The following is a 21502-nucleotide window of genomic DNA, read 5'->3' as shown; positions in this document are numbered from 1 at the left end:
GTCATGGATTGTTTTCCCCCAGCGTCAGATCTCACTGAGGTACACACTAGGTTTTCCCATCCTCCTGCATTATCCACCAACTGCAACCTGGTCCTTGAACAAAAGCAACTCCAGGTTTGACTTTTCCCGAGGAAGCAGCAACTCACACTGTCTTTCCCAGCCTCTGTTCTCTGCAGCAGAGAGGCTTTGCACACTGGAATTGCTTAATTCATGGCACATATTTCATATTCACAGATAACCTGTTCAGTGGCTTCAGTGGTCAGGCCCACCCCTCGATCACAAGCCCATCCATGTATTGCGTTGCTTTGTAGGTGTTCTGATGTGTCATGGGCCCACTGAGCTATAATTAGCTCACCCTTACGTTCCCAATCCACTCCACTGTAGCCATTTCAGTTCTGGCAGCCTAGTCTATCTATTCCTTGTTTCCATGTTCTTTGGTGACATGGCTCTTGGGCATGTGAGTATCTATGTAATGTCTTCTTAGAACAAAGTTCTCTACCCAAGCAGCAATGTCCTGTCACAGTGCAGCAGCCCAGATGAGCTCTTCAAGCAGAAAGCAAGAAGTGCTGGAAAACTAATGTCTGAAATCAGCCTGTGACTCACACCTCCTCTGTCTTCAATTCTCCATGGTTTAATACATAACACCTCTTAGACTAAAAGTGACTTCTGGATCTTTCAGGAGATTGTAAATATCCACTTCCCTATGAAACTGCACTCTTGTAAAGCTGCAGGTTAGCACTTTGAACACTGACAGTTTTATATGCAGAAATCTGTCACTGATGTGAGATTGCCTGATATTTAGGCCAATCAAAATTAAAAGGAAATCTGTTTCCAGGTGGGAGTGTGAGTTGAAGGGAAAATATTTACATAGCAGGCTGACTTTTTTTTTTTTTTTCCCTCCCTTAGAGTGTTATGGTAAGTCCTGATAGAGTACCTAGTGGGCGGCAGTAGAGGCAGAGATATGTGATATTTATTGTCATTCCCTGAAATATAATATATGGGTATCAACTCTAGCAAAACAGTGAAGGCCTATAGACAAGAAAGAAATAAAATAGGCTGCTGGAAGAGGTAAAATGTTCTTGGGAAACTATTCAGTGCACAGGCAATTACTGACCCACTGATTTCTTCACACTGTTATGTATCATTCTCTTCTGAGTTTTCTTTAAAGATTGTGGAAGGATGCATACATGTTTCTTTTTCTTTTCGGTAGGCATCAGATTACAAATAGGTAACTACTCACTGACAAAAGAAAGAAAAGGAAAGAGAGGATTTTAACAGAATTGGCTAGAGGCCAACTCAGGGTTTCTGCCCTGGTCTGTCATTGGGGAATTTGTCATTACTCTTGTGCCTACAAAGAGTTTGAACTTTGTCTCTCTAGATCCTCAACCATTATGGTAGAATTCAGCTTGGCACACCAGCTGTAGTGTGTTCACTTTAGGAGCTAGAGCAGTTATGAGGCTAATTTGTATTCGGCAAGTCTGTATTTGGTTCTCTGTACCCTTGGAGATGTCTTACCTGACTCACTTAGTGTCTTGTTGGTTCAGGTCTGTCTCTAGAAGAGGGATAATTTTGCTAGATAAAAATTAATGTGGATTGCTCAGGGATCATATAACAACTGTTCATGATTGATGATGCTGAAACTCTCTTGACTAAATATTTTTACCATCAGAAGTAGAGTTTCCTTTATGGCCAATTTAAGTTGTTTGTGAAATCATTCTTAACTACCTATTGCAGTTGTATTGGAGTAGTTTTTGGCTCACAGGCATCCACAAACCCTAGGCTGAATGTGCATGACTTAAGGCCAGTGGCATAGCACTGTTTATCTTCCTGATTAAGCCCTTGTCTCAAGTGAGGAATATAGAAGTCAGAGCTGATGTTGGAAAGCAACCCTTGCCCACGTGTCTTCCTCATGTTGGCAAGATACTGTTCAGACCATTCACAAGGCCTGTATGGTTATTACTTTCAGGCTATGCCGATACTTTTACCAACCACTTCTCCACTGCCTTTCTGTGTTCTGAGGCAAAGAGCTTTAGTTCCATGTGATATGTACTTTATAAAGAGGAGTGTGGTACCAGAGGCAAAGTATAGAGTAGCCAGCTTGTCCATTGTCAAGGCTTAAAGAAACAGAAGCTCAGCAACTTAGTAAAAATAAAATAATCCAGGAATTTTGTCCTCCTCAGAGAAGTTAGCACTCATATCAGTAGTGTATTATAGTTCTGCTGTTTATCCTGTAGTGGAGAGGGTACAGTCCTGTTGAGCACCATGGTTTTTATTTGGAGTCTTTTCTTTCTGCATTCTAAACTTCGTGAATAGCTGTTTCAAACTGAAGTAGCAAGTATTTTGTAAACCATCCCTCTATATAAAGATGATAGCTGTCGAAGACATCTCTGGAGATACCTTACTCTGTTTGCAGACTCTCTAGTTCCTAAATATAATAATAAAGGATGTTTGCATATTTTAAAGCACGTAAAAGTGACTGATATAAAATTAGACATGTTACCTTCATAGGATATAGTAGAAAATATTGCACATTTTTTTCTTTATGATTTTTGTATTTAGTACATTGATGTTCTACAATACTTATGGATAACCAGCAAAGGTGAAATAATTACTAACAATTTTCTTTGGGATCCTAATTCTCCTTTCCGTGGAAGGGGAAGTTCTTATTGTACCATACTTTCTTGAAGAAAAGGGATTTATTCTTGAAGATGTTGTGACTTTAATTAAAGTCTTTTCTAAAAGGCCAGTTCTACTAAAATATAGGATATATGATATATGAGATGTATGGGGAAAGGATAAGAAATCTTACTAAGTGGCAATAATATTTCGAGGGTGCATAGCATTGCACAAAATATGGGTGTAGCAGTATAGTGGAACAATATCTAGAAAAGGTTATGGGTGTTGTCAGAGAACAACCAGGATAAAATAAGTGATTCAGTTCCCACTGCTCCACTTTTAATCATGATAATATGATTATCTACTAAGAAACATTTTGAAGATATAGCGAAGTTATAATCAATTTATATGTAAAAATGGTGTTAGACATGCAGTGCCATTACAATTAGTGTGACTTTCTTCTTTCTTTAGTACCTTCCCTTTTCTGTTCTTTGAAGGAACAGCAGAAAATTAAGGAAATGTTGAAAGATAATTCTGCCAGGGTCCAATTCCTAAAATAAATGGAAGGGAGAAATTTGTATTTCATTTAGTATTCTGAGATGTCACCTAATATTGTTATGAATAAAATGCTCTTAGAGGAAAACCAACTAACATGTGGTAGTCATGTCCTTTGTTAAAGTTACAGCTGCCTTAAAACATGTCCAAGTTAAAGTATGTGCTTGCAGAGCTTCTCTGCAACACAGTTGATTTATGTCATTTAGTCATGATTTCACGTAGTAGGATGACTACCATAGTTAACTCCCTGATGTTTCCATGAGTCCTCAAATTCCTGTTGTGGTCTGATTTGATGATATTCTTATCCAAACAACTTGTAAAATAACACGATGAGCTGGAAGGTGCACAGAGGTTGGAGGTGACACCTGTTACCATGCATACTACTTACTGATTCTGCCACTGACACCCCCCTGAATATTCCCCTACCCCAGGTGGGCACTATGCCAGTTTGGAGTCTTCAGTGCTTGGCTGGGAGAAGCCCTTCTGCACTTGGACTCTCTGCCTTAGGGGTGAGGGATATTGGTCCTTAGATAGTTGATGTCTGGGTACCTTGTCACCTTTGCTGCATAAATGGCAAACATCACATCAGCCTGACTTTGTCATGTACTGTCCAGACAATAGAGCTGTGGCTGACATCTGCTCTCTTTTATTAAAGCCTTTGTTTCTGAAAGCCTGTAACTAAATAGATTACTGAAATAAACATCTGGCCTTTAGTAAAGGAGTAACAAGTTGCTTTGTAGAGTCAGTTGTATAAGCTCTTTAAAAATCCTCTGCAGAGATCTTATCAGAAGGTTAGGTAATTGAAAACTGTCATGTTTACCTTGTCCTGTGTTGTGCAGACAAGATCCTCTTATATTTGTATATTTATATAATATTAAAAAGGACTCACACATGCGCACACACTCATTTTCCAAGGAGAGCTGTGCTGAGTAAGAGTTTTCCATTGTAATCCTAATCAGATCAGTAAATGAATGTCATCTGTTCTGGAGAACTGAACTGCCCTTTTCAGGAAGGTTGCTAACAGTTCATTCTCAATGGCACACAGTATTAACTCAATCAGGAGTAAAGTGCTGATTCAATGTATTTAAATTACGAGTTCCCCACAATTACTTGTAGTAGCAATTATGTTGCCCCTTTTATAAGAATGGAGAGATCCCGATAATATATTAAAAATATTGACAAAGAGAAACAAATTTGAACAGCGTGTCAGTAGACTAAGTGCTGTCCAGTAATCATTTTAAAAAATCTGTAAGAGAAGCAGTGCAAGCTACATTTGGGTGGCTTCCTTGTTTTCCTGTTATTTGGTGTTGTTAGTATTGTTTTTCTGCTTCTTGGTGTTGTAAGCAATAAGGATTTATCTGAGGTGTTTAACAAGCTCACTCTTTTTCTTGTTGCAAATTAAAAAGCAAACAGCAACAAAGCTAACATGGTTGTTTAGAGAAACTTATTGGAAGGAATTTTATTAACAGTTACTGTATTTTAAACTTCATTAGATGTAATGTTCCCCTAATCTCAGTGCAATAATGGACAGACGGTGTCTGTATAATTGCTAATTGTAAATGCATCTACTTTGTGTTAATGTTTTACTTTGACCCAATGCCATCACACTTGTGTTATGTACCTTGAAGCACAAATAGTTATTTATGCACATCTGAAGTACTACCAGTTTTAACTTTGGTGTGCAGTAAATAGTTTCTCCTCAGCAGTGACAGTGTTTATTTAAACAAGCCTCAGTGTACCTGCTTAACAAAATCCTGAGCCAAATTAATTATGGCAGTGTCTGTAATCACAGCACTACACTGATCTGGTTTCCTAGTACACTTAAGATCTCTACATCACAGCTGGAATCATAACTGTAACCAAGTTGAGCTTTGTGATCCTGGTAGTTGCTATAGAGAGAAGACGCTACCCTCCAAGTGGGATTTCTAAAGAGGAAAGAATTCCCAAGGACCAATGGTTTTCCTACTGGGGTAAATTGGCATAAAATCCACATGAAGGCCAGAAGAACCTAAGACATTTGTGTCATAATGAAGAGCTAAATCCAGATTTCCTGAATGCTTGTCCACTGTCTCAAAGACTAAGCTGCTGTTAGTGGATAGCCTTTGGGATTTCTATATGATGTAGACATTAAAGAAGTTCTCCTGTCTATGATCAATCTGGTTTTAAAGAGGTGCAAAGCAGCCACAGCACCTCTTAGTTTCAGGATAAACTGCAAGGATTCAAATTTTAAAAACAGAGCTATATAAGTGTGAGGCTTGGAAGCTTGTGTTGTTTTTTGTTTCAGTTTCTTTTTTTCCTTTAACCAGCATACTCAATGGAAAACACCACGTGGCTTGCTGATTATTGGGAGTTGGAACTAGATGATCTTCGAAGTCCCTTCCAAACCAAGCCACTCTATGATTCTATGATTATTTTAAAACTTCATGTAAAATACACCTTAAGATAACATAAATGGCCTTAAAGGTGTCAGACTGAAGGTCCATCTAGCCCAGTTTTGTCCCAACAGTGGCCATAAGCCTAGGGAAGAACATAAGCAAGTTAAGCATATGAAATAATTGGGTTGAGTATTTTCCCTGTCTCCAGTTATTTTTCTAAAACAAATATCACTTTAACATATTTAGTAATTCTTACTGCATTTCTCTTTCATGAACTTGAGCCTTCTGGTGAAGCCATGTAAACATTTAGCATCTTCAGTGTGCTGTGGAAATGTGCTCCATGTGTCCATTGAGCTCTACATCTAATACCAACCATCCTACCACCACAGGGAGCCTCATAGCCTTACCAGTCTTCCTCCCATTGTCCTCTGGGATAACTTTGGTCCCAAAGACCTTTGCCTGTCTCTCTATCCCAGTTTAGATGCACTCAGCAGGAGCTGGCAAAGCAAAGAAGAACTTTAGGCTGCACAAGGCTAGAAAGATTTTTCTTGTCTGTAGGTGACAAGCTCACCTACAGTAGCTTCAGTTTATTTTCAACAAAGCAAGAGCTTATCAGGTCAGCGAATCCATTCCCCAGTAGCTTGGTAGAGCATGTTTAATGCTGTAACTGTTCTGATGTTAAAACAGAGAGACTGTATCTTGCTCAGGTTGCTTGGTGGGTGATCAAGCTGCCATTGATTTTAAGAGTGAAGAGCCAGGCCTGAAGCAGTCAGAAACTTATTTTGTTAAGAAGCTTTTTCTGCCTTGAAATAGCTTTTTACTTACCATCTTTATGCTTCTGTCACTTCTTTATCCCCTCCAACCATTCTGAGATATATTTTTTCCTCCTAACTGGCTTTTGTCTCTTTTGATAAGCTTTCATACCCTCAGCTGTGGGATTTATCATCTGTATTTTTGGCTTTTCAACTTTTCCAGAGGGATTGAGCATCTTTGTGTCACTGATGATTCATGTCCACTGTATCCGTGTCCCATCAGTTTTTTAGTTAGTTTTAATCAGCTACTGATGTTGCCAGAAGTTTATATGAAAATAAAGTATAATTAGGCACTCTGGAAAGCACCAAGTATCACAATTGAAAATGTTGCAGCCAAAATTATGTTTGTACACATAGTTGCCTTTTGAAGTGGGGCAGTGGGTAGCAGTTTGCTGTACTAACAGCTGCTTTCTGAGTGTCTCCAGGGTGTCAGTGGGAGCCGCTTCCTTGCACAGGGGCGAGACAGCACTGCTCCACTGATTCCAGCAAAGCTGCAGCACCTGCTGCCTTGGTAGAGCTGCTTGGGACAGTGACAAAGGGATTGTAGTAACTTGGTGCTGATGCAGAAAGATGAAACCACTGCATGGCCAAAACCACTGAATTGTGGTGTCTTTCTGTGGGAGGCAGAATGTGCCACAGAATTTTTCCAGATGGAGTCCGTTGGCTCACCAGTGAGTTGGGTTCTTGCTCACGTAAAAAAATTCTCAGCTTCCACTGAGCTTGGCACCATTTTGCTTCTTCAGCCTCTGCATCTACTGCTGGTAGCAGTGGGATGCTCTTTATGTGAGATAAGAATTTTCATGTCCTCACCTATGGATTGCTTGTGGCCCAAATCTGCACAGACTTCCTCTTCTTATAAATGTAAGATCAAAGGCAGAGTCTTTTTGGAACATCTGTTATCTCATACGTGTTACAGGAAAAGCCAGGTTTGCCCACTCCTACCACATGCCAAAGCACAACTGTTGAGTTCCTGAGATCATATTTCTCAATAATCTCTTATGAAACTACCGTGCTAAAGTGATTTCTTAAAATCAGATTACTTATGCATTTTTATAATATTTTTTTCACGTTTGAATATCTTGAGATTGTTTTAATTGCAGAGACTAGTAGGAAAGTTGTCCTATTTAAAATTCTACTGCTACTTTAGCTAAAAGCATGATGCTTCTTCCCCCCATCCCCCATGAAAGTAAGTGTCAATAGCATTTTAATAGGTTTTGCAATGCAGATATTTCAAAACATTGGGGAGATTACTTTTAGTGGATAATCTCTTTTGGTTATTAAATATCCTGGTCCTTTCAAAATTAATCCACTGGGTTTTGTGCCCTTTCAGACATAAACTTACTCAGTTTAGCTCATTGTTTAACCTTCATGATTTTTTCAGTAAGTGAATCCAGGTCTAATAATCAGTAAAAATGTGGACAAAACATACTAAATCAGGACTTGATAAATCTGAAAGTAAAAATTATGACTGATGCTTGAAGACAGCTTTTTATTATTAAGTATTAAATTACATTACAGAGGTTAGGGTAAACAGATTAGTGGATTAACTGAGTCTCAAAGTCATTGTCAGAGCCAGCAACGCAGCCTTATTTCTTATGACATTATTTTCAGTCTGTGAGTTCTTCCCTACCCTGTTTTTTTACTAGTTTATTAACAGAGTGAAAAAAATATGCTCTTAGAGTAGTGATACTTTCAGAGCTAATTGAAGTACTGGGATTAAGACACTTTAGGAGGACCACAGAACTTGAAAATGGTGATAAGAGATGATGACTCACCTGAACAAACACAGAACCTTCCTTGGACAGACTGTCAAGACAAGTGTCTGGAGGTTCATGAAAACTGCCTCTGTGCTTAGGAGGCACGGATGCTCCTGGCAGGGACCAAAACAGATGCCTGCCTTGAGCCATGCTGCTGCAGAAATACTCACAATAGCTGCCTGCCCGCAGGTTGGTTGCTGGTAGTTTGCAGGGCTGTAATGAGCATCTTCAGGCAATTTAAACCCGCCCTGATATTAAAGGAGCAGTGCCCTTGTGCTTCTCACTATGGGTTGTACTCATCCACTATCTTCATCTCCAGAGACAGTGTGACGCACTTATAGATGAACCCAGTGGAGAAAATTAAGGTTATTTCTTGTTTAGATCATGTGCTGTCTTCACATGTGAGTGCTTATATAGCTTGTGTCTTTGTGGCTTTTCATCTGCTTTTAGAAGAGTCAAAACAGACCTTTTTCAAGTTTAACAGTGTCCATTCAATTTTTGAAGTCTCATTTGTAGAGGTCAAGGACTTAATCAAACATCCTTCTGTAAAGCTTCAGTATTACTTACTGCTCTTCTAGGAATTCAGTGATTATGTTATCCCTTTTCAATCCATGGCACTGTTAGGATTCCTTTCAGCCTACACCATGGCTTAGTTGATTTGTCTATTTTATTTGGATTTGCTTTCAGGCTATTAACTGTAAATTTACGTTAATTCAGAAATTAGCATATGCCATGTTTTAAGAAGGAAACAACAAAAAAACGCATCTTAAGAAGGTTTACTCTTTCTGCTTTCTGCTTATGTCAGCTAATATGTCCAAGGCCTGATGACCATTTGTGATAGTTTTCACCCTAGGCCTTCTTGGAGACCAGCTTGTAACCAGGAAGGAACTAGGGAAGTGACCAAGGAAGTATTCCATGCTATTCCTTTACGTAACCTGAGGTATAAATAAAGCCGACGGGAGAGACCTTGCTCTCTTCTCTTCCGGCGAGGTTCAAGAACAGTAGATCCCTACGTGGTCTTGCTTATCTGAAGTTAAGCCCTGTATCAACTGGTGTTGTCTGCCACTGCGGGAGGGGAGAGTGCTGGGCCACGGTCTGGCTGTCCTGCTTTCCTCAAGGGAAGTGGTGAGATTTTGCCAGTTCTTTATTTTGCTGGTTACTGGGGTTTTAGATTGTCTATACCTGTTTTGTTTCTGTCCCTTTTCGTCCTTTTTCCCTTCTCCCTTCCCCTCTTCCCCTTTAGGAAGCTATTTGGGGTTTCTGGGGTTATATGTATATAGTATTCTCACAGTATATATCTGTTTTATATGTAAAATATATTTTTTTTGCTATAACTTTGGCTGTTTGGTTTTTTTTTTCCTTCCCTCTCTGGGAAGCAGGCTCTGTGGTTGAGTTTTGGAGACTTGGCTGGAAGCCAGCTCCAAACTTGCACACCATTATACACTTCTGCAGGCCTCTCTGTCTTTCAGGGCTCATACTTTCAGTATAGAGGGTTGGGCTGGGAAACTGCCTTTGTGCAGCTGTGGGTTGTGGTTTTTTGGGGGGGCTGAGACTGTTTGAATAATTATGCAACTGCAAAGTAGCACTTAGCTAGGACAGTTGTGTTCACATTGATATAGCAATATATATATATATCTCAATATAGCAATTATCGAAATGCTGGTAAAGCATCTTTATCTAGTACACCATAAATGTTTTTTGAGAAATTCTGCACATCTGCAGGGTGATTATGGATCTCATGGGAAGTACATTATTTTTGCTATGGTGACTGTGTGTTTTCTGCCCAAACAGTCATTTATTTTACATTGATGGAGAGAAAAAAAGAAAGAGAGCTTTCTGAGAATAACCAGGTCAGAAGAAGATTTCTTCTTTTCAGTTAGAACTTCTGTTTATCATCCATGTTCCCCTTGTAATTGTGGGGTGGTTAGATGTTCAAGAGAATACAGGAAGGAGACAAGTAGGCAAAGCAGCTGCTGCTGGGGAAAAATTGAGGTCCAGTTTCAGGGAAAGCACCTGAAAGTGTGTCCCAGCCGAAACCATGACAAACTAACACTGAGAGATGAGCTCCCGAGAAGTAATGAGACTAGAGGTTAGGAGCCAAAGAAGTGCTAACCTGGGGGATCAGGCGCATTGGGAATGACAGGTAGGAAGCATGTGGAGATGCCAAGACTGCCTGTTATTATTCTGTGTTGAAAGCATGTATGTGCACAGTCAATATTTAAAGGGATTTCTCTTGTTGAATGCTTCCAAGTTTAGCATAACTGCTACTCTTGGATGTTTAGAGATAATTGCTATGCAGTGATGAGCACATCCTTGAATTTTTCTGACATTTACAGAGTATTTTACATGTCAGAAGTGGTTAAGTAAGGATTGATATTTCCATTTTGCAGTTATGTGGTGGAGGAAGAATCTGAACTGTGTGTTTCTTGTTTGCTAGTGGTCATAGAAGAAATCTTTGCCAAACCACAAAGAGCACATGAAACTTCTTGCCTTCTTGCCATATGCCAGATCCATTCACTAAACTGTGCCCTGATTTTCTCTGTTTTTTTGCCTTGAAAACTGAATATTGTCAGCTCATCTGATAATAGATGAGTAACAGGTATCCAATGCAATAATCAAATCAGTAAAAGTAGTAGTTAACACTTCAAGATCAGAACCTGATTTTAAGCAGCTGAAATCTAAATCTGATAGTTAAGCTTGTTTTTTATCTTTATATACAATAAGTTTATTTATTTTATACTGAACTATGTGATTGGCCAAGGCTGAGATATGATTGCTGATTTCAAGGGATACAATGATGATGAAGTCTCTGTTCCACGACAGAAGAAATAAGGAGTTCAGCTGCCTTAGGACTTCTTGGAGGTTTCCATGTTAGGGAGTATTTTGTTTGCTAAAATGTAAATTGGAAACCTGGTCAGAAACTTATTTGCATTGTCAGGCACTTAAATACCTTTAAAATACACTCACAATAGATTTCCTTTGATGCAAGTCTGTGTTTATACTCTTCTGTCAAATAAATTAGTGAGAGGTATTGCAGTTAGAGAATATATGTTTTTCTTTGTCGCTGTTGTTGCAATTTAGAATAGGTTTTAGGTTTGCATAGGACAATCAGTATTTTTCTGAGCATTATTACGTGTCAGCCTTTAGTCTAATACAAGGCGTGGTAATATCAGTCAGGAAAACATAAATACAAATGTTGATTCAACTTTCTTGCTTTTAATTCTCTAGGATTATGATGGCTTTTTTGAATCAAAGGAGAGCAACACTGTGTTCTCCTTTCTTGGACTGAAACCTACTTTGGCATCAAAGGTCAGTGTCATATTGGAGACTTTTCATGGAATTCTTGAAAAAGTGAAAACGAATTTTCTTTGAACGGAAAGAACCCTGTGTGTTTGGATGCACCACTGCTCTGATCCACACCTTGCCCATATCAAATTCATGCTGATGAGGTAATTGAAATGGTTGTCAGGAAAAGCAAAGCATTTTAAATGAAATCGAGCATATACATGGGAGTTGATTTGAGACAGCAGATAAATTAAGTTTTAAGAATACATTCTCCTTCACATTATCAATCTAAATTGTAAGCGACTGGATGAATTATAGCAGGAGACAGAACTAAGATCTTAAGCACTGGAGTGTCTGTAGCCTGGCATAATGGCTCAGCATTTATTCATTAGGCATTGATTTTTTTTTTTTTTTTAAAGCTGAAGCGCTGGAGCAGTCAGGAATTATATCAACTTTTTGGATAAGAATTCAGTTTTAGCAAACACATATACACAGGTCAGAACACAAAGCCAGGTAACATCTTTCTATTGACATCAGTATAACAGAGGAAATTTTATTGCCATATGGAAGCCTGGACACTTGTTCAAAGAGACTTTGTGGTGCACCTTCTGGCTGTAGATTAGACACATAGGGGAGGATTTTTCTTCCCTTGGGTACTGTAGATATAGGTGTGTTTTGTAGTAGTACTGTCTCAGGACTGGATGGTAGCTCTTGTGTATCTATAGAGCTCCTCTTCTGCCAGGAATTGATTTATTTATGGACCCCATGAGGGAAAGGAGTGGGAAGGAACTTCAGCAGAGAACTGCAAAAGCAGGTTATTTTGGCAGCCTGCCTCATTTTGTAGCTTGGAGAATCGTAGGAAAAAGATGCAATCTGAAATACTCTATTCTTAAAAGCTCTATTCTTAGAAAATATCCTGTTGTAGGCCTGGAGAAGTGTCTCTGTAAACTATCTGCTTCAGTCTGGTAGCACTTCAGAGGATGCATCCTCAGCTGCTATGTGGACCAAGGTTAGGGACACCTTATATGCAAAGGGCACAGGCACAGGAGATGAGAATGTATTCAAAACATTAATGTTATATTAGTAATAATCAATATTTTGTTTTTGTCTTTTCAGTAGGCATCAGAACCCTAGAAAGCCGATGTGAAGTCCCAACAAGCACATTTCTGAATGAATGACCCTGTTCTTCAGCACATAACAGCTTCCCTAATGGATCACTGTGATAGAGCAAACATGCATCGTTAGTAGTAGTCTGCTTGCCATGAGATGGTGCTCTCCAATAGTGTGGAGCTAATGACACACGTATGAAACAGGCCAGGCTACTCACCTTCCTTTTTAATAATACTCACTGTTGATGTTTCACTTTTGTCTTTGGCTTGCTCTTGCAACTGGCCCTGATATTCTAACAGACATGTATGTTTGAGAGCAAGGAGTGGAAGTGTAGGGCTTATATCATTCATGGATATACTTATGTAGTCAAACTTCCTACTGTTTTTAAGTCTTCCCAAATTAGCTCATCATGATAGTTAAAGTGCTCATGGTTATTAGGCTGTCTGTGCTGGCTATGATCCAGAAGATAAAAAACATAAATCTTGAGATCTCAGTCTAAGTCAATAACTGCTGTATTTTTGCTCTACATTTATTTATTGTGATGTTTATTCTAGATCATGGTTATTTTAAGAGACATGGGCTGCTAATATTGTTCATCAAGACTGGATTTGTCTAATGATGCACATTGCAACTGACTGTTTAAAATCAATTCCTTTCATGAGGGAGGTGCCAAAGTGAAATATTTTGACGTTTCCTCTTCCAAAAGCAGGTGAAATGTGCAGGAAAACACTTGGTGGAAATACCGGGGAGTTCAGAAGAACTAAAGGGGTCTCATAGCTAATGGTAATATGAAGTTCTCTCTTAAATGAGAAAGTCTTAACACCCACAGTTGGAGCTCTGTAGTTGGACTGTCTTGAAATTTTGCCAAACCCTTCAGTTTACCTCCAATTACACACAGCTCCTCCACAAGCCATGTGAAAGTCAGGGGGATACTTTGAGAGTCAGGGCTCAGTCCCATGGGTGGTTAACACTACTATGGTCCAAGAGCACGCCTAACTTGCCTAGCTGTTGTCTTGGTTATATCCCCAGATGTGGTCATGTGATGGTGCCTCAAAGAGAGTGAAAAAGCTGGGTGTGTGCTTTGCTGGATAAGGCCACAATAGCAGTTCAGCTGAGGAACAGGAGCCAAGTAAAGAAAGTGGAGATTATTCTAGGGAGACTGCATTGATGTGTATAGCAGAACTTAGGCCTGTTGTAATATACATTACAAAATGCATTCTAGAGAGAAGTCAAAGTGCATTATGCATCTTGAATCAAGTTTGGCTATGAAAATAACAGTTATGCTGTAATGTGTCTTTAACTCAAGTGATTTCATAATGACAGGGTAGTGCCATCACAGTCTTTGGGTAATGAAAGACAACCATTATGTGGAAAAGCTTCTTTGCAATCACAGTACCACTCAGACTGTGTGGCTTGAAGGAAGCTAAACTTGTAAAAAGTGTCACGCTGTCTTGTGCAACAAATCAAATGTTCTGTTAACGTCAGTAAACGTGGCATACAAGACATGTTAGTTGGAAGGGACAACAGTTGGAGGTCATCTGGCCCAGCACTGTCAAAATCAGGGCTAACGACAACACTGGCTTGGATCAGATATAGGTTTGTCTAGCAGAGCATTAAAAATATCCAAAGATGAAGATCTCATAACTCTGTAGGTAACCTGTGCCATTGCTGCAATGCTTTCCTAGTGAAAACTTTCTTAAAAAATCCAGTTTTGACTCCTAGGCTGTAATTTGTGGCTGTTGCCTTTGGTGAGTTTTCTGGGACTCAGAAAGAGATTGGCACCATTCTTCTTGCAACTGCCCTCAAGATAGTTGTAGTCTACCATTAGATGACCTCTTAGCCTTCTTTGTACCAGACTGAACAAACCTGGCTCCTCAGTTCAGTTAAAGGGCTAGATGGAGCAAGAGCACACACAGATTTGAAGTCCATGGTTGTATTTACTGGTCAAAATCTTAGCCGTGGCACCTTCTCTACAGGAATCCCAAATGTACGTTTTTAAGAATTGTTGTCTGTGTTAAGGTACTGTGACATTCTTGTAACCAATCCCATATTTTCATGAGACTTGAATCTCACTATAGGAAGGGAATATGACATTGTTAACTTCACCAAGTTAACAGCAGAAGGAACTATTCCTAGAAGGAAGTTAAATATTTAACTTTGTAAATGAATACATATATAAATTTACATAATTGCACAGTTGATTACAGAAAAGCCATCCTGGATTTATCATGTACTTGATACGTTGTAAACTTCTAGAACTGCCTGAAGTCCCAGGTTTGAAAAATTTACCTAAGTGTGTAAGTATATACACATGAGTAATCCTGGGCAAAATCCCAGGCTTACTGATGTGAAAGGCAAACCACACTGATTCCTCCAGGGATGAAATTAGTTTTGCAAAACTCCTCTTGAATTTTGATAAATGTAGAATAGAAGGCTCTCATTCAGTGGAGAGTTAGTCTTGTTACAGCTGTTAAGTAAACCTAGCTTATTTCAGAGCACACATGTGGGCATAATCTGTGTGGAGGACAACACTAGCTCTGAAGATATTCTGCTTGCTTGTATGGATTGGCAGTGTAAGTCCCTTAGAATATGTGCTTTTGAATTATAAGTGGCTAGCTTAAAAAAAAAAAGAAGTGTATATATATATATATATATATATATAAAAGAGGTGTTATTTGAATGTGAATTTGGTCTGTTGTGCAACAGCCTTATTTTTGTAGTTAAACTAAGTAGAGTTCTAGTTTGTTACACAAGATGATCTGGAATTTTTTAAACCAGTTTTGTAATAATGAAATGTAGCTATCAGGTAACTGAAAAGGTCTGGGGAAACTAGAGACAGTTATTGAAAGAAATAATAAATTCTTAGTTCTCTTCAAAATTTTTGCATATAAAGGTATGCTTGAGAACCAACCAAATGGTCCAAATTTCTAGTTAATACTTCTAACTACTCCACTTTTTAAAAGGGAGAGCAGTGTGAATTGAACTGTAAATCTTTGTACCTAGCTGAAGCTGCTGTGTGGGCTGACGTGCACATGCACATTCACTGTATCAGTGGCTTTGATAGAGGTGTTTTTGTTTGTGCCACACACTACTGGATAGTGCCTTGTCAGAAAGAGGACTGTAGGGTCTTCCTAGATGTGTTTAAACTTTGAACTGAGAAAGGGGTAGTTTCTATATTGCCATTTTTTTAATAATACAGTAAATTAGTTTCAAGGCCTGAGTGAAAAGGCACATGCTTTGTAAGACTGAAACAGTTTTTGATGAGTCTTCTGAACTTCTGATTTTTCTTAGGTGATTTTCTTTTTTCTCTTTTCCTATTTGTTGACTGTCTAGAATCAAACCTTCCAAGGGAAGTGGACCTGCAGTAAAGCCCATAAATCCATGTTTACACTTAGTTTACAATAAGTATCTGATTCAAGCGTTGAGCAGCGCAAGTGCTGTGACTGAAGTGAAGAGTAGCTGCCAAGCTCTCACTGCATTTTCAGGTTGTCCCTCCCTGCCCTTTTCCCCCATCAGGCCATTATTTGGGGCAATACCATGGTTCAGATGTAGGAGTGCAAGAATGGGGTGATCATCAGGAAAGTGCCAAATCCCATTAGTCTTCAGCGACTCACTGATTTCACCAGATCTTGGCACAAACAGTGGCAGGAGGATGGAGCCCTGTGTGTACACCCTGCACAGAGAGCAGGAGGGAAAGATGTGGTGAAGAATGGCGCGCGGCTTGTGACGGCACCGTGACCAGGGGTTCTCGGAGGGGCCTTTGGCTGGCAGTGCCATGTGTGAAACCACATAGCATCGCTTTCCACAGGACTTCCACTGCATCATGGCCTACCCTTCACCCTCTCGCTCCCTAAAGAATTTGGGAGGGAAAATGGAGAACAGTTTGTTGAGAGCAGTCCTCCAGCCAGGGCAGATCCAGCTTACTCCTCTTTTCCTACTTCACCTCTTCCTAGTGTACGTCATCCTGTCCTGTGTAGACCTACATGTGTGCAAAGCTTCCACTCCCAGCCATCTGTAACATCCCTGTGAGGCACAAATGCAGAGCTGGTGTTCACCTTCACGGCGTCAGTGTTCTGTAACTCGGTAGGGGAGGGAGCACGTTGCATCCTAGGCCATGTACACATTATGTATTAAACTGTGTTCATCTAATAAAAAGTTGTAATTCAAAAAAGACATGCTCTGTGTTGTATGTGCCAAAGGAAACAATGAAAAAATATGACTCTTTATTCTTGCTGCAGCTCACTCTGGTGACAATCAGAGTGCTTCGGTTTGGGCAGCTTCTCCAGATGGAAGCACTGCAGAACTTTTAACCTGGAAGGGGTGGGCCTGATCCTGTAAGAGGCTTTGGACCCTGGAGCCTCCATGGGAATTGCAATGTGCAGAATGCCTGCTGTGCTAGGGTCTCCCCAGGTAAATAGTAGTAAAGAAGAAAAAAAGGGATGATTTATTGTCTTCCAGTTTTTGTGCTTGTGTTAGCTGATAAATACCACAGAAATAAAGGACAGATCCTTTGGGGCGACTTGGACATTGGGGCCAGGAAGTTTCCGCACACTGAAGTTTAACTCCTAGGTAGAGCTAAAATCTTCACTGCTTTTTATTGTCTGAAAGAAATGTGAGTTCCTGATTTGCCTATCCACTTTGTTAATCCATAGAAGGTAATTAAATATGTTTTGCCAGGTAAGTGTCTAACCAAATGTAGTCATTTGGTTTGCTTCATTACAGTCTTCTCTCGATTCTCTGTCTAGTATGTATTTTTTAATACCTTATTGTTCCTGTCTAAAACTTTTCCACTATCTAGTGTGAGCACTGCCATGAAAACTTTGCCTATTTATGACTTCTGCACCTTGGAGCAAGTTTCTTTGCCACCTGCTCTAACGCAGGAGGTATGGATGGAAAAGGCAAGCCTGAAATGCCTGAAGTGGGATCCTCAGCTGAGGGAGGACCAGTAGCACCTTTCTGAAGTGAGCAGAGCTCTAGTAGCTCAACTGTTATGTCATGGTGGGAAGAAGTAGACAGATTTTGCTGTAGGGGTGGGCAGGAGCTTCTTGATTTGCAGAGAGGAAGTGATGTTCTGTGTCACTTTGATCATGTAACATCACAGCCTGCGCGTAAAGTCACGACACTCACATTCCTCTTACCTGGCTGCTGAGGAATACACTGAGAGCAGTAAGCAGGCAAAGGTTGCATGGTGCAGGATGCTTTGCCACAGTCATCCTCCCATGCATCCCAGCTCTGTGTCAGCTCCCTCTGCCAAGGCAGCATCAGTGGGAAAGTGCTTGAAAGTCATTGCTGTGTTTGCACATGTGCACACGTGTGTCTGCCAGTCTGTCTTCATCTCATTCCTACCCCAGAGCTGTTGGTCTGGGCTGTGAGAAGGTCCTCCTGAACTTGCTCATTTGCTTGATCTGCCTTTTAGGTGCCAGAATGACTTGCCTTCTTTATTCCATAGACTGCAACCAAGCTGTAACTGAAGGTCCCTTGACACTCTCATCTGAAGTGACCTCCCTTAGATTGTCTGGTGCAAACATTCTGGGTCAAGTCCTCCATACATTGATTTCTTTAAAGGCGACCATTGCATGTGATGGAATCTCCTGGCGAATTTGGGAAACATTAGAAAATTATAGGATTAAGGAATTAGCACCCTAAAGAAAAGATCAGCTGGAGCCTTGAAAAATTGTGTTTAGAAGGCAAGAAAGAAATTATTTTAGGTTGGAAACAGGGAGTTCAGAAGCAGAGTCTTTGGGAAATGTGTGCCACTCTCTAGCTGCTTGGTTGTCCTATCCAGTTCAGCTGTCCACAGTACATACATCTAGTTCAGGAGAGGAACCTCACTCTCCAGGGAAAGCACATACTTCTGGCCATGACTCCTCAGCCCAGGGAAATACTCAGAAGTAAAAAAATTTGTGTCTTAAAAATCCCTGCTCTAAGGGCATTCAGATGCAAAGCCAGTGGTAGGTAGGCACAGGAGGAGAAAATCCTTTCTTCATGTCTGGGGAAGCAGGCGGACCCTGTACACCCTGTCCCAATCCCCAAGGATGCCCCAGTAGGCACCCTGTAAGCAAGAGCCCTTACGTGGTGATGCTGCTATTCTCAGAAAACACCTCACATGCTGCAGCAGCCCTGCATCCACCTGGGGATGCTTCCTGCTCCCTGCTGCTTGAGAAAGGAGGTATTTTTCACATACCAGGAATAAACAGTGCACTAGTTCAGTGCCTCTCAAACCTCAGAGACCATATACCTCTTCCAGTCCGGGTGCTACCTCCTTTAACCGTGCCACGCAGCAAAATGTGCTTACCTTTCACAGCTTTATATCCCTAATGGGGGGAGGCAGGAAGAATGTGGGTGTGAAGAGGCAAAAATTGATGATGTACTGACCAGACTTTCATATGTGAGAACTAAGAAAGCTGAATCAGTCTTAAGCATGATATGAACACACTAATGTTTTCAAATACAAAACTTTTATCATTTAGTTGTAAGTTTTCTGATTAAAGCTGTGTGTGGACAGGACCCCAATTCTTTCTGCCTCAGCTTCCTTTGCCCACATACTCATATTGTCCTCTTTCAGCTATTGACTAATAATTGTCTCTGCTGGGAACTGCTCTTTCCGAGTCCTCTGGTGACATCATCTGTCTGCAGCAGAGACATGGCCATATGTCATCTCCAAAAGACAGGGAATCTGCTTGCTGACCTGTCTGTAGTGCTTCAGGCACTGTGCCTGACCGGTGCTGCAACCCACAGAGTCAGGGCACCCCACTGCTGTCCTGATGTGGGGCACCCCATAATGGCTGATAATGGCTTTCACTGCTGACCCCCAAAGTAATGGTCCTATTACTATGAGACCTCGATAATCATTGCTACTGTTGGTATAATTTTCCTTCAACACGTTTTCTTCTTTGGGTTTTCATAGCTTTAAATCTTCTGGTTTTCTTCATGGTTTTATTGGATATGCTTTTCTTCTTTTAGATGTCTTCTGTGAGTGGCATAAATTTGAGTTTAAGCCATGAGAGGGCTTTTAGGTCAAGACAGCTATACAGCATTGCTGTGAAATATGCTCTTGAGTCATTAAGGTAAATTGCTGTACCATCAGTACTGTTCCAGATGGACTATAATACTTAAGCCTTAAGTGACCATTTCATGTCCTTAAGAACATTCTCACTCTGACCAAAGTGTGAGTATCCATCAAACCCACTTATACCTGCCAAAACCTACAGAGGGGATGGCATCTCAATGCAACAAATTTCATGGTCTGCATTAAATAGTCAACCTAGAGGAGATCTCTTGGGTTAGAGAGACAAGTCCTCTGCTGTTTCTGTCGTCACAGAGTCTGTTTCATGAAACTACCCAATTCCAGCTTAAAGTGCCACACTGGGTCTGGGTTGATTTTTTTTCCTGTGGGTGTGTTTTGTTTGGGGTTTTTCTGTTTGTTTTTGGCGTTTTGTTTTGTTTTGGGGTTTTTTGGCTCTGCTATACCAATTGGAAAGTTGTCTCAAAATCCTGCTTCTCTTGTACCAAAAAAATAAACTTTCTTCCAAATTTCAGCTGAACTTTATTTTTTGTCTTCATTGTCCTTGTTGTCCTTTCATTTAAAAAGCCTCCTCACAGGAATTACCTGTCATATGAGCTGGTTTCCTCTACTGCCTTAGCTATGCTTCTGCCAGTGGAGAGTTCAGTTCTCTCTCTGTCAGCACCACTGACATCCATGGCCAACTGAGATCTCTGGAAAGAGGAGATTCCCTCTATACAATAGCATGGAGTAACTCCATGAAGCAAGTTCAGAACAAGCACTTAAATTACTTCAGCTACCAAAATTTATAATTAGAGATGATTCTGATATTTGCTTTCAGTCTCTTGGCAGAAGTGTTGCCATTTAGCAGTTTCCCATTTTAGCCCTGACTGAGTTATTGCTCCAATTTAGCATATTTCCTGGGCATATTGTGTGGGCAGATGAAAGAACTGGACTTGCTAAATACATGAATTAAACATTCTCATGACAGACGTTAACCTTCAGTTAATTCAAAGGTGTCAGAAAAATCAATAGCCAGGGATCTGGTCCTTGAACTTAAAACAGCTGCAGGAGTAAAATACAGATCTGGAAAAGACCATGAATAGCCAATCATCTTTTAGAATTTTATTTCAGTTTAATAGGTGGACATATGTTTTAGAAAATATTGGTAAAGGCAGATCCTAATTCCCCACTAATTCGAACAAGGAACATGACTCTCCTTGGCAGACAGCAGTTACTTTGGCATAAAATCCTGTACATGATGGGCCTGAGGCCTGTTGCAGTTATGGCCCTGTTTGTGTGCTGTGGTGAGCAAGATAAGGGCAATGGCCATTTTTCCCCCAGCCTGTACACAATCTGTCTTGTGCCTTTCAGCAGTTGAATGCTGCCTGCTGGTGCTGCACTGGGCTCAGGATCTCCCTCTTCCTTCTTGTCTTGCAGCTGCCTCTTGTTCACCTCCAGTCTAGTGCTGCTGCCTGGCTTTTTTGCACATCAAACCAAAATCACTGGATTTGCCCCAAAAAATCACTCTTGTGGTGTCCTTACAAATGATGCTCTTAGACACTTAACACTGTAGGGCATTAGTAAAGGCAGACTAAATCATGGTTGTACTTTCTTGAAGACCTTTTTGACATCCTGGGAAATGAGAGGGGGAGGGATGAAAAGAGGGTGATGTTAGAGAATGAGGTCTCTAGTGAATATGGGCTTCACACTGTGCTGACTGAAGATGTTTACATTAGAGATGTTTAGAGAAACATTGTCCACTTCCCCACTTCCCTTATAGAATAAAAAGATGGAAAACAAGCCAATGTAATAAATAATTTTTTACATTCTTCTTAAAAGATAGAAGCCCCAAAGAAAGTACATTGACTTTTTTTTTTTTTTAATACTTTCACCCACCTCATTTTTCATTGAGAAAGGCTCTGATGGAAAATTATTTTACCAGCAGCTCCATTAGCATAGGAAGTTGTTGAATAGACTTTTTTTCCT

General features: G+C 40.3%; 1 protein-coding gene across 1 annotated transcript in view; it reads left to right on the top strand.

Moving 5' to 3' along the window:
* The window catches only part of SH3BGRL2 (SH3 domain binding glutamate rich protein like 2), a 53180-nt gene extending 36499 nt beyond the window's left edge, over positions 1 to 16681 (top strand). The window contains exons 5-6 of the mRNA XM_064647397.1: positions 11344 to 11424; positions 12520 to 16681. Of these exons, the coding sequence (XP_064503467.1) occupies positions 11344 to 11424; positions 12520 to 12534 (96 nt within the window). The 3' untranslated portion in view covers positions 12535 to 16681. The remainder of the gene's footprint in view (positions 1 to 11343; positions 11425 to 12519) is intronic.
* The last annotated feature ends 4821 nt before the right edge of the window (positions 16682 to 21502 follow it).

Source organism: Pseudopipra pipra, chromosome 3 (assembly GCF_036250125.1).
Source record: "Pseudopipra pipra isolate bDixPip1 chromosome 3, bDixPip1.hap1, whole genome shotgun sequence".
Classification (NCBI taxonomy): domain Eukaryota; kingdom Metazoa; phylum Chordata; class Aves; order Passeriformes; family Pipridae; genus Pseudopipra; species Pseudopipra pipra.
This window is presented reverse-complemented; position numbering and strand designations above follow the sequence as displayed.